Consider the following 17,342-nt stretch of genomic DNA (forward strand, 5'->3'; position numbering starts at 1 on the left):
TTAAAGGGGCGCCTGGGTGGCTCAGTGGGTTAAAGCCTCTGCCTTCGGCTCAGGCCATGATCCCAGGGTCCTGGAATCGAGCCCCGCATCGGGCTCTCTGCTCAGCCAGGAGCCTGCTTCCCCCTCTCTCTCTGCCTGCCTCTCTGCCTACTTGTGACCTCTCTCTCTCAAATAAATAAAATCTTAAAAAAAAAAAAAAAAAAGAAAATTAAAAAGTATCCAGGAATTCTTGCTTTTGCCACCTAGCCAGTTGTAGTGAACTGCCTGTAAAATGGTTACTGCAGAAGCGAATTAATGCAAATGGTAGGAGAGTACTCACTTACCATGGGAGTGAGAGTGGAATTATTATGCACTTTCTTCTGCCCCCTTTCATTAAAATATGATCTAGGGCAAGTTATTTGCCTCAATGTCTTGAGTGCCTCAGTATACTTAAATAATTTCATTGGTAAAATGAAGATAATGTTAGTATCTAATTTACATGACTGTCATGGCAATTAATTCATAAGATTTGTATACATGGAGTGCTGAGAATTTTGACAGGCTTATACTAAGTGAATACATGTGTTTGCTACATACGTGTTATGTATCAACTTCAACTTAGGTAGCGCCTCAATAATCATTCAGGGAGAAAAGGGAACATCAGGAGAAGTTGGGATAGCTCCATCATCTAGGCATGTCCTCATTGGAGAACCCTCAGGAAAGTATAATGGTACTGCTATCATCAGGTAAAGTGTCATGATTTTTCCCCCCCTCAGGTGGAGATTTTGAAGTTTTATTTAAATCACTAGCATTTTTATGCCATAAGTGCATTTTCCTCATTACATACATATTTCTCGAGCATCGTCATTTTATGTATTACTAACATCCTGTGAAAAGTAGATAAAATTTTTGGCAAAAACTGAAGCCATTTCTTGACGTGTCTTGAAGTTAGATTATGAAGAATGTCTAGGAAAAGTTCCTTCAACAAAAATCACGCAGTGGTGTATTGACCTCTCTTGACATTAGATCATGACTGTTTCTTGGGTGATTTGTACAACCCATGACGAGATTGATCACGCAGTGGTGTATTGATCACGCAGTGGTGTATTGACCTCTCTTGACATTAGATCATAACTGTTTCTTGGGTGATTTGTACAACCCATGACGAGAAAAATGCCTTGAGTTAATTCCAGGAGAGCTGATGCTTTTGGCCCCATTCTGTCGCTAATCATGTAAAATAAGAGAGTTACTTCATCTCTGTAAGCTTCTATCTTAGTTACAGAATCATTCCTTTGAAAATCCTCTGGATCAAACATTTTATGATTCTAAGCATTTAAAAATTAGGGCCTACTATATAACGAAGTAGTATGATCATAGACAATCTTGTTTAATACAAAGTTTCTCATGACTAGTAGGACAACTGTCAGTGAAGTAACTGAATTTGAGTTAATATTTTATCTTTCTGGTAGTTTTCCTTTAGTGTTGCTTGTAAGTGCTATTTTTTAGAGAACTGTGTTAAGCCATTCATTTTTTATACCCTTGTGTATTAAGTGAATTCTGTAAATACTTTCTTTTAAATCCCCTCAAGTGTTCCCCTTCTAATGTGTAGGTTTTGCTAGTATTGTCAAGCAGATTTACATACATTCAGTACTTTGAGTGGTAGTATCCTGGAATCATAAAACTTGCTTTTGATTTGATAGATAAGGATCTATAATGCATACTGTTCTTGAAATAAATGAAAATTGTTGTTGAAAGACACAAAAAATATTTAGGAAAGATTACTTCAACAAAGATGTACTAATTATACATTTATGTAACATAGCCTCATTCGTGGCCCAGCGATCCGGGGGGAGGTCACCGTGTACTGGAGGATATTCCCCCCTTCTGTGGGAGAATTTGCTGAAATGTCAGGAAAGCTGACAATGCGAGATGGACAGTCTGCAGCAGTTGTAATAATACAGGTAGCAATACGACTGGTTTCTGTTATGCTCCTTGGTGTGTGTGTGTGTGTGTGTGTGTGTGTGAATGAGGGGTCGGGTGGTCGGAGGTGGTGGTATCCCTGAGTTTGTTGTTGTTGTGGACAGGAGTGGTGTTTTTCTTTAAACGTTAGAACCTACCGTTGATGGCTCTTTTTGTCCTCTAGGCTTTGAATGATGACGTTCCTGAGGAGAAGAGCTCCTATGAGTTTCAGCTTATTGGAATCAGTGAGGGGGGGTTGCTGAGTGGATCCAGCAGCACTGCCAACATCACCGTGGTGGCCAGTGACTTTCCCTATGGCCGATTCTCCTTCTCACAGGAGCAACTTCGAGTGTCGGAAGAAACCCGAAGGGTAGAGTATAAAATGCTTAAAATCTTAGACATCAAAAAAAAAAAAAAATCTTAGACATCACTTTTGGTTTTATTTTGTGCGTGATTTTTTTTTTTTTTTTGCAAACAGGAGGTTTTTTTTGCAAAGCTGGCTTAACCTTTAAATATTAAGACTTCATGTAGCAAGATATATTGTGTGTCATCTTTAAAATGTGTTTCCTGGTTCATACTCCAGAGTTTTCACAAATTGATTAATTTGCTACTAACACCATTATTTTAACATATATTTTATAAACTTTTATAGATTCTACATAAACATAACCCTAGTAAACCTAGAATCTTTAGTTAGAAACCATAAAAAATTAGGTATGAGCTGGTGGATTAGACACCCAAGTCAGATAAAAACTGCTTCTTGGCTTAGGTGAATATCACCGTCGTCCGTTCAGGGGGATCATCTGGCCGCGTGAGACTCTGGTATGAGACCGTGAGTGGGACAGCGGAGGCAGGCTTGGACTTTATCCCTGCAGCGGGGGAGCTCCTCTTTGAAGCCAGGGAGATGGCGAGAAGTGTGCACATTGAAATACTTGACGATGGTCTTCCTGAAGGACCAGAGGAATTTTCCCTAGTAATTACAAAGGTGGAACTCCTGGGAAGGTAAAGTTTTAAAAAAGAAAATAGAGAATGTGTTGTAGAAGGATTAATACTGAACTTGCTGTCTTTCAGATTTATGTGAGAGTGGGACAGGGCATAGCAGGGAAATTATGACCAAGATTAACTGTCACTTGTGCCAAGTTCTAAAATACCAGTTTTTGCTCAAAGTTGAAAGTGTATTATTTTTATTTGAGAATTCACTCTGGGTAGTCGGAGAATGGAACATGGTATGAGCTTGTAAGCATTAGGTAAGAAAATGGAGGTCGCAGGTCAGCTGGTGCGATGAAATTTATTTTGCCTTTCCTCTTTCTCTACACCTGAGGGCTGAGTGAGAAATTTCTTTCCTTGGTATCCCTATTGTCTTCTGTGGGAAAATGAGGTAGACTTGTCAAGTGGGGAAAAGTAGGAGTCAAAGATAGTCAGTTGTAACTGTGTACCACGTTTTTATTGAAGATAAGATTTAACCATATTGAGGCTGTCTTGTTCCCTGACTTAGTGGGAGCAGACTTGATTCACACTGGTGGGAAGCACCTGAAGCCTGCTGAGATACCCACAAACTGAGTAGCCCAGGAGCACCTCTGCTCTGACAGATGACACAAAACCCGCAACCAGAATCATGTTGGCATTTATATCAGTCTTAAAGGAATTTTTCTGGTTCATGAAAATGGTTTTGCATCTGTTATATCAATGCTATGTTTTAAAAGCTTTTTCTAACTAAAATATTTCACTGAGTGACTTTGGTAAGATGTATGTCAATCCCATGTGGAAGAAATACTGTGGGTTTGTGTATACTTCAAATCTTAATTTTCCTAGAAATGATTCCGTTCCTAGCAATTGGCATGAATTTTCTTTTCTTTTTCTTTTTTTTTTTAACCGGGAAAATAACTGTATTTTCTTTGGGAGTGTGGCAGATGTCTAACTATTCTCAGAACTCCTGGAATTGCTTGTTGGGGCCAGTGGCCTTCATGGCTTTGAGCACGTTGACGCTTACAGTTTTGCTCAGGGGTCAGCATTTCCCACCGTGACAATGTCATTGATCTGGAGCTCCCTGAAGCAGGAGAACAGGTGCACAGACATGTTCTTGTGGCGTTTCTCAAAGCAGGTGTACTTTTGGGTGTAGTGGAGGTTGTCTCAGTGGATGATGGTGGCCCTCTGCATCTTCTTCTTGGTCACCACACCAGATAGAATGCATCCTCAAGCGGAGACATGACCAGTGAAGGGGCGTTTCTTGTCAATATAGGTGCCCTCTGTGGCTTTTCTTGAGCATCCTGAAACTCAGACTGATGTTTTGGTAGTCTTGTGGGAATGTCTCCTCGCCAGCTTCTCCAAGCAGGACCCTCTTCTTATTTTGAAAGATGGTTGGCTGTTTTGGTGGGTGTCCTCCATCAGAATGTCCCAGCCACCTGAGAAGAGGAGAACTGGCAGTAGGAATTAAATGTGTTAAAATTGGAGGTTGCTGTTGACTATTTTAATGAAGTAAGTGAAATTTATTCATTAGCCCATTAAGTGTAAGATAACATCCACGTTACTGACTAATTAGGACTTGAAGATTTTGCCCTCTTTCTTTTTAAAAGAAAAAAAAAATTCCTACATAAGCTTAATTCTGAGAAAACAAGTTTTTCCTTCTAGGTAAATTTCTAAGTTTCCTTTAACTTGAAAAAGGAAAGCAGTATAATCTCATTTTGCCTAGTTGCTAGGTAATTCACTGCTTTGGTGTGAAGGTAATCAGCTAAGCTACAATCCATCTCAGACAACTATTAACAGTTTTGGTTTTTTTAAAGATTTTACTTATTTGTTTGTCAGAGAGAGAGAGAGAGAGAGCACAAGCAGGGGGACCAACAGGCAGAGGAAGAAGCAGTTTCCCCACTGAGCAAGGAGCCCGATGTGGGACTTGATCCCAGGATCCTGGGTGGGATCATGACCGGAGCAGAAGGCAGACGCTTAACCAACTGAGCCACTCAGGCATCCAACATTTATCTTATCATTTAATATTTTTAATCCCTTGTTTTCTAATTTTGCCTTATATGTAACCTGACTTTAACCTTTTGAAATTATGTAGCCTAAAAATACCAGGTAAAGAGAATTTGAGAATTGAAGAAAAGGCGAAAATGGTTTACTTCCATTTTTTAGTTTCAGGAATTAAAGTGATATGAAACTCTGAAAGATAAAAGGTTTCTTCAGTGGGAATCATATCAATCCAAAAGAAGTGACTTCCTTAGCTGAAATACATCTAGCTGAGTAAACCATCATCTGGACTAGATGACAGAGACTAGAGACATTGATTGTAATCGGGGTTCACAGAAATATTTCCTTGTAGCTTGAAATTTCAGTAGTGGCATGACACCTGCTCTTTCTTTAAAGTAACCCTTTCATCCTGTCCCTGAGTGCACTGCAGATCTGCCTGAAGCCCCTGCCTCAGCCCCTCACCATCAGATGAGTTTATCAGTGCATTCCTAGCTCAGAGGTTCATCTTACAACTTATCCCCAATTTCCTGATAGTCGTATTATCTTCCCATTGCCGAAGTTTAATAACTTTTTATTGGTTTTGGTTTCATACAGGCAGTAATAATTGTGAGCCACACAGAAGTCTATTTCAGACATCATTTCAGGAAAAAAGAGAGTATTTTAGTGTTGGGGATCTTTCAAGGTATTAAAATGCTTAATAGGACTAAGTTGTAGGAGCTAAGAGGACCCTTCGGCTTATGCTCACCAATTATGTACTCATTTTCTCTTCTTTTGTTATTATTTTCTCATGATTTTGCAAGAGGGTATGATTTTACCATCCGAGAAAATGGTCTTCAGTTAGATCAACCTCCTGAAATAGGAAACATCTCCATTGTCCGAATCATAATAACGAAAAATGATAATGCAGAGGGTGTCATTGAATTTGACCCAAGGTATACTGCCTTTGAAGGTAAGTTCGGCAGTCTTATAAATTTACCACTACTTTCTGAGTTACAGAGTAACTGAGCATGACTCTGTCAGTTTGAATTTCCATGTATAAATGTTCTCAGCTTGCTCTATGTATGCGCACACATGTGTGGGTGTATACCTGTGTAGGTACATACATGGACACCTTCTTATGTATTTACATTAGCCTTTATATATTTATATGTTTATTTTTTAAATCTGTTTTGTGTTACCTTTGAGCAGTATTAAATCCCACTCGTGTATGGCAAAGCTGCATGGTAAGGAACAAGACTTATGCCCATATTCCCTCCTGGGGAAAAAGAGGTGGCTGCTTTTTGGATTGTATTCAAAGGCACATGCCTTTCAAGATAAACATGTTGATCTTCTTGCTGCAATTAATTTATTGACCTCATTGCCTCTATCAAATTCATTGGTTATCTAGCCATTTTAAAAAAAATTTTATTTATTTGACAGATCACAAGTAGGCAGAGAGTCAGGCAGAGAGAGAGGGGGAAGCAGGCTCCCTGCTGAGCAGAGGACCTGATGTGGGGCTCGATCCTAGGATCCTGAGACCATGACCTGAGCTGAAGGCAGAGGCTTAACCCACTGAGCCACCCAGGCACCCCTATCTAGTCATTTTTAAAGTTCATCAGAAATTACTTTGGAGGGGCTCCTGGGTGGCTCGGTTGGTTAAGCATCTGTCTTTGGCTCAGGTTATGACCCCAGTTTCCTGGGATTAAGCTCTGTATCAGGCTCCCTACTCAGAGGGGAGTCTGTTTTCCCTCTCCTCTGCCTCCTCATGTGCTCTCTCTCTCTCTTACTTTCCCTCTCAAATACATAAATAAATAAACTCTTCAAAAAAAAAAGAAATCATTTTGGAATTGATTAATATTGACTTTGTGAGTAAAGTCATGGAAGACACCACTGTTTTGTGAACCTCAGCTAGTAAAAGTCATGCTGCATTTTTAATACCAAGTGATATATAAAGGACTTAGAATTTTTTTTTTCTGTCCACTGATTTCTGTTTGATTCATTATCTTTAGGGAAATTTAGAGCAATTCATATTTATAATGACAATGTAAATTCAGTATTATTTAGTCATGGCTACTATGAACTGTTGGCTAAGATAAGCATAGCTAATGTAAACTCTATTAAATGATATTTTTATTTACAGAGGTTAAGTAACGAGAGCAAAATAAATTTTTGAAAACAATTTTTAGTTGAAATTAAACATCGAGAATACATTTTCAGATTCTCAAATAGATTTCATAGGAACTTAAAATGTAATAAAATTGTATTTTTATCTGGACTTTTAAAAAGCGTTCGTATAATTAACATGAACTTCAATTGTTTATACTATGTGTTCCACTAAATGTAGAAGCAATTCAGAATACTTTCCTTTGAGTACACATATTTTAAGAATATTTCATGTTCATCTTCCATTGCTTTAGTAAGCAAGGATCATTTATTTCTACATAGCACACAGAGGGAGAAAACCTATGCTAATAATTAAATAGATTGTTTCAATTCTAACTTACACCATTCACTATAGTTTTCAGTTTATAACAAACTATATTTCTCATAAAAATAAGTCTTGAATTTTTCACTAATTTTTAAGAAGATTTATTTATTTGAGAGAGAGAGAGCGTGTACCTGGACTTGGAGGGAGAGGGACAGAGAGAGAGAGAGAGGGAATATCAAGAAGACTTCCCACTGAGCAGAGAGCCTGACACAGGGATCAATCTTACCATCCTGAGATCATGACCTGAGTAGAAATCAATTTAACTGACTGAGCCACTCAAGTGCCCCCCAGTATTTTTTTAAATTTATAAAAATTATGTTAAAAAATAAGAGCTTGCATTGTTCTGTTATATTTAATGCTATTTTTAATTTGACCGACTCTTATAAAAACTAGTTGCTTTGTCTGGGATACCAATTAATTGCACATTCCTGCTACAGTGGAGGAAGATGTTGGAATGATCACGATTCCGGTGTTGAGGCTGGGAGGAACTTACGGCCGTGTGACTGCTGATTTCATCTCTCAGAGCTCCTCTGCAGTTGCTGATGGTGTCGATTATATGCTACATGGCAGCTCGGTCACCTTTCAGCATGGGCAGAACTTAAGTTTTATAAATGTGTCCATCATTGATGACAATGAAAGGTAATACTATTTAGTAACGTCAGAAATAATGTAGTCATATATAAAGCATGATTACTATGTTCCAATCCTTACTTATGCTTTGCACTGATAATAGAATTTTAGATTATATATATGCCCATTGAGAAACAAGTGAAAAACTTTGGGGGGTGCTGGAGTAGGAAAGAAGGGATTGGGAGACAATTGGGATTTTGTGTGTCACTTTTTCATATACAGGGAAATAATAATTTTTGCTCTTTTATATTTGAAATGTCTAATCAGAATGTAGAAACATCTTGCAATTCCTTAATACATTAAGCAATTCAAAAGAAAGGAAGAAAGTCTAGTAACTATTGCAAGTTATATAATATTGAAGTTGATCATTCATGCTTTTAGCTGAGCACCCTCTTCTTACCACTTGGTGTATGAATGCTGTGCCTTGAATATGTATGACCAATTTGGAAAATGACTAGTTATTTGGATCTTAGAAGCATTTTAATATGTTTAGACTCACAGAATTGCTCCTTCTCGCTATGCAGTGAATTTGCAGAACCCATTGAAATTTTGCTTGTTGGAGCTACTGGCGGAGCAGTCCTTGGGCGCCACCTAGTGAGCAGAATCACAATTGCCAAGAGCGATTCTCCCTTTGGCGTTCTAAGATTTCTTAATCAAAGCAAAATTTCTGTTCCTAATCCCAATTCCACAATGATTTTATCCTTGTTGCTGGAGCGGACTGGAGGACTCCTAGGAGAAATTCAGGTAGAGTTATTCTTCCCATGGTTTTAAAAATAATTTTGGGGGCTCCTGGGTGGCTCAGTGGCTTAAAGCCTCTGCCTTCAGCTCAGGTCATGATCCCAGGGTCCTGGGATAGAGCCCCGCATCGGGCTCTCAGCTCAGCGGGGAGCCTGCTTCCCCCGCTCTCTCTGCCTGCCTCTCTGCTTACTTGTGATCTTTGTCAAATAAATAAATAAAATCTTTAAAATAAAAAAAATTAAAAAAATAATTTTGATGGCTTGAGTATAGAGTTGGATTTTCTTATTCTTCAAATATATGTTTATTTATTTATAATCAACAATATTTATTAATTACTCACTGGGTATAAAGTAGCTGACAAGTCCTGTGAATTCCATAAGAATATATATGAGACATTGCTGTCATCAGGAACTCTTGAAAGCAAGTTAGAAAGGAGATGAAATGAAGAATTCTGACAAAAGGTTCAAGTATTTTTTTGGTACTTTTTGAATGCCAGACCCTCTTCTGGGCACTGAGAATATACTGATGATTGAGACAGACCTTGTTTTCTTAGGGTTTTCAGAACAGTAAACAGATAAATTTAAAATATATATGTGTGTGATAACACTTAAGCGATCTACAGGGATATCAGATCTAGAAACACAATCATGAGTCAGCTATCGACTATGCTAGATGGTGACATTGTGATATTTAAGCTGAAAGCTAGATACTGAGACATGATCATGTAATTGTTAGAGAGCTGAGCCTTTTGGCAGAAGCAGTAGACAAGCCTGGCCTGTTTCAGGTCTGAAGGGTTCCATGCAACACAAGGTCTGTTGGAGAGGTTAGTAGGTGTGTGATCACAGAGACCCTCCTAAGTCAGGCTAAAGGGTATTCTGAGTGCAAATAGGATGCCATTACAGAGTGTGAGGCAGGGGAATGGTGTTGATGTCCCCGGGGTTTCCATTTTAAGTAGCTTACTTGTGACTGCTTGTTGGGGAAATGGAATGTCAAGAAGCCAGAGCAGAAGCAGGAAGGGCAGTTAGAAGGCTCTTGACCTCTGTCGTCCAGGGCTGAGCTGACAGTGGCTAAGATGGGTGCAGATGGGATGCTGAGAAGTGAATAGATATTGAGCATCTTTTGGAGGAAAAATTCACCAGGCAGTGGAGGTCGAGGCAAAGAGGAATCAAGAATAACTGCTAAAATTTTAGATGAGCATTTGGTTAAACTGTAGTGTTGTTTACTGAGATAGGCAGAAGCTTGGGGGTCATTGTGGAATCAAGAGTTCTGTTTTGGTCTTGTTCATTTGAGATTGCGATTGGCCGTCCCAGTAGAGGGTCAAGCAGGCAGGGGGTATGTGAGTATGGCCTGTGGGGAGGCCGGAGGCTGCTGACACATGTGGAGGTATTTGAAACCACATGACTGAAGGAGCGTAGATAGGAATGTGAAGAAAACAGCCGGAAGTCCTGGGCTACAAGCATTGAACGATCTGAGGAAGGAGAGCCAGCATAGAAAACTGAGATGTAAAAGCAAAGGGGAAGATATGTATCATGGAGGCCATGAAAGACGGGACGCTGTGTTTCAGGGAAAAGGAAGTGATCAGCTATGCCCAGTGCTGGTGAAAGATAAAAGAAGCAAAGACGAAGTCCCAGTGTTTTCCATGTAGATATGAAAAGTATATAATTTTATATTATAGAAATACTTAAAAATGCATTTATTATACAATTTTGTTTCTTATAATGATTTATGAAAATGTATGTTCATTTTATACCAGAAATTTATTTGTGTATATTCAGAAGAGATTGCACACCCAGCAGATTTTTCTTGTGGTTTTATTGTCTTATTCAAATAGGTTCTGATTAACAGAGACTATGCATACAGCAAGACAGTGTTGTACTCATTTTTAAAAGTTTATATTTCTCTAATATATATATTATATTACAATATAAATATACATATCTAAATATGTACATTTAAAATGGGTGCTTATTTTTCTGTGGTGATGACCAGTGATCAGGTATTCATATTTTTCTTTATTATCTATGAAAACTCATATTCTGTTAGTATGTAGTTTATATTTGCAAATATTAGTATTTTTAAAAAGATATGAGGAATTCTCTGGAGCTATCCTAGAATAATTCTCATTTATATATGCATGTATATAAGATATATAATTTTTTTTCTAATACTACATATCCTGCAAAGTAATTCTTTGTTTAAAATTGTTTCTGTCTGGGGCACCCGGCTGGCTCAGTCAGTAGAGCATGCGACTCTTGATCTTGGGGTTGTAAGTTTGAGCCCCAGTTTGGGTGTACAGATTACTTTTTTAAAAATCTTAAATAAATAGATAGATACAAATGAAATAAAATTGATCATCTCTATTAAAAACACAAACTACTCTGCAGGTGAACTGGGTGATTTTAGGACCCAATTCTCAGGAAGCCTTACCACCACAGAACAGAGACATTGCGGACCCAGTGAGTGGATCCTTCTATTTTGGGGATGGAGAAGGTGGTGTGAGAACCATCACTCTGACAGTCTATCCTCATGAAGACATCGAAGTTGAAAAGATATTCATTATTAAACTTGAACTTGTGAAGGGAGAAGCTAAATTAGACTCCAGAGCTAAAGATATTACATTAACAGTAAGTCTGACTTTATTTTTCCCACAAAATTTTGGAGTAATGGATTTATCAGAAAATGCATTTTACATTTGTTGAAACTCCATGAGCTTAAGATTAATTCAAAGTTATAAAGCCAGATGAAGTCCTAATAATTCCTATGGGCCAGACTTCTTTGTTATTATATTAGTTTATTACATAGCTTGATTATTGGTAATTAGTTTATAAAGGGCTCTTGTATAGTGATAAATACTTTCCACTCAGAAAATTTGGTGTTTGGTGAATATTTTTGCACTTTCAGACAGAAGCTATTTGTTATATTGTCCCATACGTTGAATACCTTTGCCTTGAAAGTACATGAAAATTATTAACTCAATCACTAATTAGATTGTTGGAAGGTAGAATAGTATTTGTTTAATTAGCACAATGATGTTTTGGATCAAATCTGAATGTTTGATGTGAATGAACGATTCAGTCTAACAGGGGTAAATATTGCTGAGGACCAGGATATGAAAACAATGTAGAGAGGTGCTCTTTTTTTTTAAGTTTGGAAAATTCTCTAGTCTTGGGTCCCTATCAGTCAGATTTCTCCAGAAAAACAGAGAGAAAAAGAGAGAGAGAGAGAAAGAAAGAAAGGAATTTTTATTTTAAAAATTAGCTCATGTGGAGGCGCCCGGGTGGCTCAGTCGTTAAGCGTCTGCCATAGGCTCAGGGCATGATCCCAGGCTCCTGGGATGAAGCCCCGCATCAAGCTCCCTGCTTAGCGGGAAGCCTGCTTCTCCCCTCCCACTCCTGCTTCTGTTCCCTTGCTCACTGTGTGTCTCTCTCTGTCAAATAAATAAAATCTTTAAAAAAAAAATTTGGCTCACGTGTTTGTGAAGGTTGGCAAGTCCAAAATCTATAGAACAGGCTAGTAGGCAGGAAGCTCAGAAAAAGACTTACGGTTGAGATGATGAGTTTGAATTTTGTGGGATAGGCTGGCAGACTGGAAACTCAAGCAGAATTCCTGAATTGCAGTTTTGAGGCCAAATTCCTTTTTCTCTGGGAAACCTGTAGTGTTTGCTCTTAAGGCCTTCAACTGATTGGATGAGGCCCACTCACAGTATCAAGGGTAATCTCTGACTTAATCAGTCAACTGATTATACTATAAATCAGTCAACTGATTATAAGTAGTAATTACATCTACAAAATACCTTCACAACTACACTTAGACTAGTGTTTGACTAAACAATTAGCCCTGGTTAAATAAAGCAAATATGAGGCAAATCAAGTGAAATTCAGGCTTGAAGTAATATCCTTTTGAGAACCTACGAATTGAAGTTTTCTAGACACTTACTTCCATTATTGTTAGAGAATATGAACCTACTTGTTTTAGATGACAGTGTACTAAAGAAGCTTTTTTAAAATTTTTTTAAATTTTTTATAAACATATATTTTTATCCCCAGGGGTACAGGTCTGTGAATCACCAGGTTTACACACTTCACAGCACTCACCAAAGCACATACCCTCCCCAATGTCCATAATCCCACCCCCTACTAAAGAAGCTTTTGAAAAATCAAGTTTCTAGGCAAATTATATTTAAATATTATTCCTGTGTTTCTTTCATTTTTTCAGCTTTTCTGTATACTGATATGTTGGATTCTGTAATTCAATCTGTAGTTGTTATATTGTGGTATTCACTCTGTTGTCTCTTTCTATTTTTAGATACAGAAGTTTGGTGATCCAAATGGGGTTGTTCAGTTTGCTTCTGAGTCTTTATCTAAGAAGACCTATTCAGAGCCGTCCGCTCTGGAAGGGCCGCTGATCATTACTTTTTTTGTCAAAAGAGTCAAGGGCATTTTAGGAGAACTCACGGTATCATTTTTCATTTGATTTTTTAAGTAGTGTAACAGTTTGCCTAACAAATGTAGCTGTGAAGAACAGAGAAACTGTGTGTTCTGGTATAAGTTTTGTAAGTGACATGAGTTTCAGACAAGTTGAAAAAGTTCATTTCCTCACCTTTGGGTTCTCTAGCCAACATGAACCTCTCTCCCTGTCTTTCTAAATCCAGCTACACTTAGACTGAAATGATCTTCCTCACACTTAATCATGAAGAGTATGACTGAACTATTTTTTGTTTTCTTGTTTGCTATAACATTTAACCTACCTGTTTAAGTCCCTCAGTGTTTTTTTTTTTTGTTGTTGTTGTTGTTTTTTTTGTAAATTGCTTCATATATTCTTCAGGACTTTATTTCTCAGTATAGTTTTTTTGTTGTTGTTGTTTACCAACTGACTTTTAAGAGGTTGCATTTGCATGTATATTGACATAGAATGTCTGGAGATACTCTTGTGAATCATTGGGATAGCTATCTAACAGACCAAGGTTGTTTGCTAGCAGAACATACTTTATAAAATTTCTTTATGGATTTAACTCTTTTCCTGTATTGGAGATTAACTGATACTTTTTCAGTGGAAACTTTATGGTTAGGAGTCTAAATATTCTTGGGAAATAATTTTTAAATTCTTCAAATCTTGTTATTAAAAGCAAACAAAACCAAATTCCAATATAAAGCAACAGACTACTCACTTTTTACCTTCAAGTATTACCCGTGGTTCAGATACCTATCAAATATATAGGAAGACCTTTCAAATGTATTTGTGGAACTGCCATTCTAGAGTTAACTTTGCTTCACTTTATCTTTTCAAATCATGTTACTATTTGAGAAGTAGGTGAAATGAGATTTTGTAATCTTGTCCAACAAATTGTATACATAAGCCCAAAAGAGTTCATATACTTTCACAGTGCTAGTGTCATTTGTCTCTACTTTCTAAACTGTTTGGGGCATCTGGCTTTGAATATAATGAGGCACAATTAAAATTTATTTGTTGTATATTATAGAGGAAAACATAAGGAATTTTGATTCAATATACTGAATTACATAACTTTGTTGGATTTTTTCCCTTTTATTTTAGGTTTACTGGGAAATAAGCAGTGAGTTTGATATTACAGGAGACTTTCTTTCTACAAAAGGATTTTTCACTATTGCTGATGGAGAGAGTGAAGTGAGCTTTGATGTTCATTTGCTCCCCGATGATACACCTGAGATAGAAGAAGATTATGTAATCCGACTTATTTCTGTAGAGGGAGGAGCAGAATTGGCTCCAGAAAAATGCATCACATGGTTCTCTGTTTCTGCAAATGATGACCCACATGGAGTATTTGCTCTGTATTCAGATTACCAGTCAATCTTTATTGGGCAGAACCTTAGTAGATTCATCCAAATTAATGTAACTCGGCTTGCTGGAACATTTGGAGATGTTGTTGTTGGATTTAGAATCTCATCTGACCAAAAGGAGCAGCCAGTTTTTCCTGAAAATGTGGAGAGGCAACTGGTGGTCAAAGATGGGGCCCGATATAGAGTGGACATGGTGCCAGTGAGGAGTCAGGTTTGTAGCATTTCTTCCATTTCCTGATCATTCCAATATCACTCCTTCAGGAGAGCACTTGCTTATCTCATGATCAGCCTACAATCTTATTGAGATATTTATATGTCATCATAGAAATGTGTAATTTAAAAAAATGTGTAATAATTATTGGATGATACATTTGCAAATTATTATTGAATTAAGTATATTAAGCATATTCCCATTTGGAGATAACATATTTTTGTCTAAACGGTAGCAGGCACTTACACATTCCTGTATTCTTAGGGATATTGACTCAATGCCCTGATAATTAATTTCTAACCTCCATTTCCTATTTCCAAAAATTTTCAAGTCTAGAAGAAAGACTGAAGAACTGGGGAAAGGAGAGGTAGATTGACTTAACCAGAATATGATTGTGTTAAGTCTCATTTACAAATTAGAAGAGTTTTTTTTAAAAAATACAGCATGCTTAAATTACGTACCTTTGAATATTTTCCCATCCATATCTGTGTAACATTACCTTCTAAATGCATTCAAATTTTAATCTCTGTTAATGAACACTAGAGGACATTCTCTAGCTTTTGTGTTATGTTATAGTGAAATTTCATTTGACAGTAAGACATGCTTTAGTGAAGATCTGATTACTCTTTATTTTACTAAGCCCTATAGATAGGATAAAACTATTCTCACACTACACATAGGAAAACTAAAATACGTAATCTGTATTACATGGACTAACACTCTTGATCTGCCTACTCTTAAGACTGTATCTTGTAGTAGGTGGCACCTGGTACATTTTGAGGAATGCTAGTCCTCTTTTCATTTCCCTGTAAACACTGAATGATATACAGTTGACCTTTGAGCAACAAGGGTTGAACTGTGCAGGTACACTTATATGCAGATTTGTGTCCGCAAATGCAGTACGGCACTACAGATGTAATTTTCCTTCTTTAAGACTTTCTTAATAACACTTTCTTTTCTCTGGCTTGCTTTATCATAAGAATACAGTAATCATACATAAGGACTTGTAAAATATGTATTAATTGTTCATGTTATCAGTAAGGCTTCTGGTCAGCAGTAGGCTATTAGTAGTTAAGTTTTGGGGGCCCAAAAGTTATATGCATATTTTCTCCTTCTAATATTCCAGTCTTCAAAGAGCAATGCATTATATCCAGAGCATGAAGGGAAAAGGGAACCACTGAAAAAATCCTACCCTTGATTTATGCCCATGTCACACTTTAGCAGCCCAGCCAGTGAACTGTTTGGGGGAAGAGCATGCCCCTAGAGGGGAGATGGGAGGCACATGCTTTAAGTTAGGACAGTGATTTATTTCTGTTTCCTTAGCACTTGATCTGTGAGTCATGCTCAGTGAATGTCACTTTAAAAAAGTGAAGATTGATTGAATGAATGAAACATCTGTTATCCTCATGTTATAAAACATTTGAAACTTCTAGGGTACATATTGTGTATATTTGGAGGGCTATGGTGTATGTTTAAGTATATTATATTTAAAAGAAGAACAGACTCCACAAAAGTAGTTTTTTTTTTTTCAAGATTTTATTTATTTATTTGACAGGCAGAGATCACAAGCAGGCAGAGAGGCAGGCAGAGAAAGAGGAGCAAGCAGGTGCCCCATGGAGCAGAGGGCCTGATTCGGGGCTTGATCCCAGAACCCTGGGATCATGACCTGAGCCGAAGGCAGAGGCTTTAACCTACTGAGCCACCCAGGCGCCCCAAAAGTAGTTATTTTTATATTCAATAAAGATGTGTAGCGTTTTTAGTATTATTCTAGGTTATGGGATAACGTGAGGGCTTATCCTTTATCAATAACAATGTTCCTATTGGGAAAATGTTTTATAAATTTCAAAAAAAATAGAGTAACATTAATTTTTAAATTCAGTTTCCCTTATTTATTAGATTTGAAAACTTTAAAAATTGGTAATCTAATACATTTCATTAGTAATTTTTATTTATCCAAAATGTTCAAGTAATCGGTACACCTGAATCATTATCCATTTTGAGTAAATTTCACTGGAGTATTAGTGATTCCTTAATGAAGAGGAAGAAAGTGAGTTTTGCTGCTTTTAGGAACTGACTGTTCCCCAGTGGGCACTTTCATTCCTGTGGTACATGATTCCTTCTATTCCTAACACTACTTCTCTGATTCTTATCGTTCTTGAGGCCATTTGGTCACACATGGAGAATTGGCAAATTTGTGTATTTACACGCTATCACTCATCACCCCGGAGACTTCATACTGGTGATTTGTTTTATAACCTGGGGGGGGGGGCAGGGAAAGGCATATATTGATGAAACTGTACAAAAGGATCCTAAGGCAGTGTGCTAATGACTCATGTCAAATGTCAGTATTTTTCTCTGAAAATTAATTCTTACTACTAAAACAGTCATTGATCTTGTTTGTTTATAGGTCTTTCTATCCCTGGGCTCTAATTTCACCTTGCAACTGGTGACTGCGATGCTCGTCAGCGGACGGTTCTACGGCATGCCAAAAATTCTACAGGAGGCTAAATCAGCTATCCTTCCTGTCCCTGAGAAAGCCGCCAATTCTCAGGTAATTGGTCCTGGGTGTGGAACCATC

The 17,342-nt window shown here is 37.5% G+C and overlaps 1 protein-coding gene and 1 pseudogene across 1 annotated transcript in view; one reads left to right on the top strand and one right to left on the bottom strand.

The window, feature by feature from the left end:
- ADGRV1 (adhesion G protein-coupled receptor V1) overlaps window positions 1–17,342 on the top strand; it is a 544,366-nt gene that overhangs the window by 187,074 nt on the left and 339,950 nt on the right. The window contains exons 61-71 of the mRNA XM_059175461.1: window positions 602–725; window positions 1,802–1,940; window positions 2,123–2,308; window positions 2,708–2,940; window positions 5,703–5,851; window positions 7,807–8,008; window positions 8,524–8,743; window positions 11,122–11,361; window positions 13,043–13,192; window positions 14,291–14,764; window positions 17,172–17,315. Coding sequence (XP_059031444.1) covers window positions 602–725; window positions 1,802–1,940; window positions 2,123–2,308; window positions 2,708–2,940; window positions 5,703–5,851; window positions 7,807–8,008; window positions 8,524–8,743; window positions 11,122–11,361; window positions 13,043–13,192; window positions 14,291–14,764; window positions 17,172–17,315 — 2,261 coding nt within the window. The remainder of the gene's footprint in view (window positions 1–601; window positions 726–1,801; window positions 1,941–2,122; window positions 2,309–2,707; window positions 2,941–5,702; window positions 5,852–7,806; window positions 8,009–8,523; window positions 8,744–11,121; window positions 11,362–13,042; window positions 13,193–14,290; window positions 14,765–17,171; window positions 17,316–17,342) is intronic.
- Window positions 3,863–5,538, bottom strand: LOC131831496 (small ribosomal subunit protein uS17-like; annotated as a pseudogene).

The sequence above is a fragment of the Mustela lutreola genome, chromosome 5, assembly GCF_030435805.1.
Source record: "Mustela lutreola isolate mMusLut2 chromosome 5, mMusLut2.pri, whole genome shotgun sequence".
Lineage (NCBI taxonomy): Eukaryota > Metazoa > Chordata > Mammalia > Carnivora > Mustelidae > Mustela > Mustela lutreola.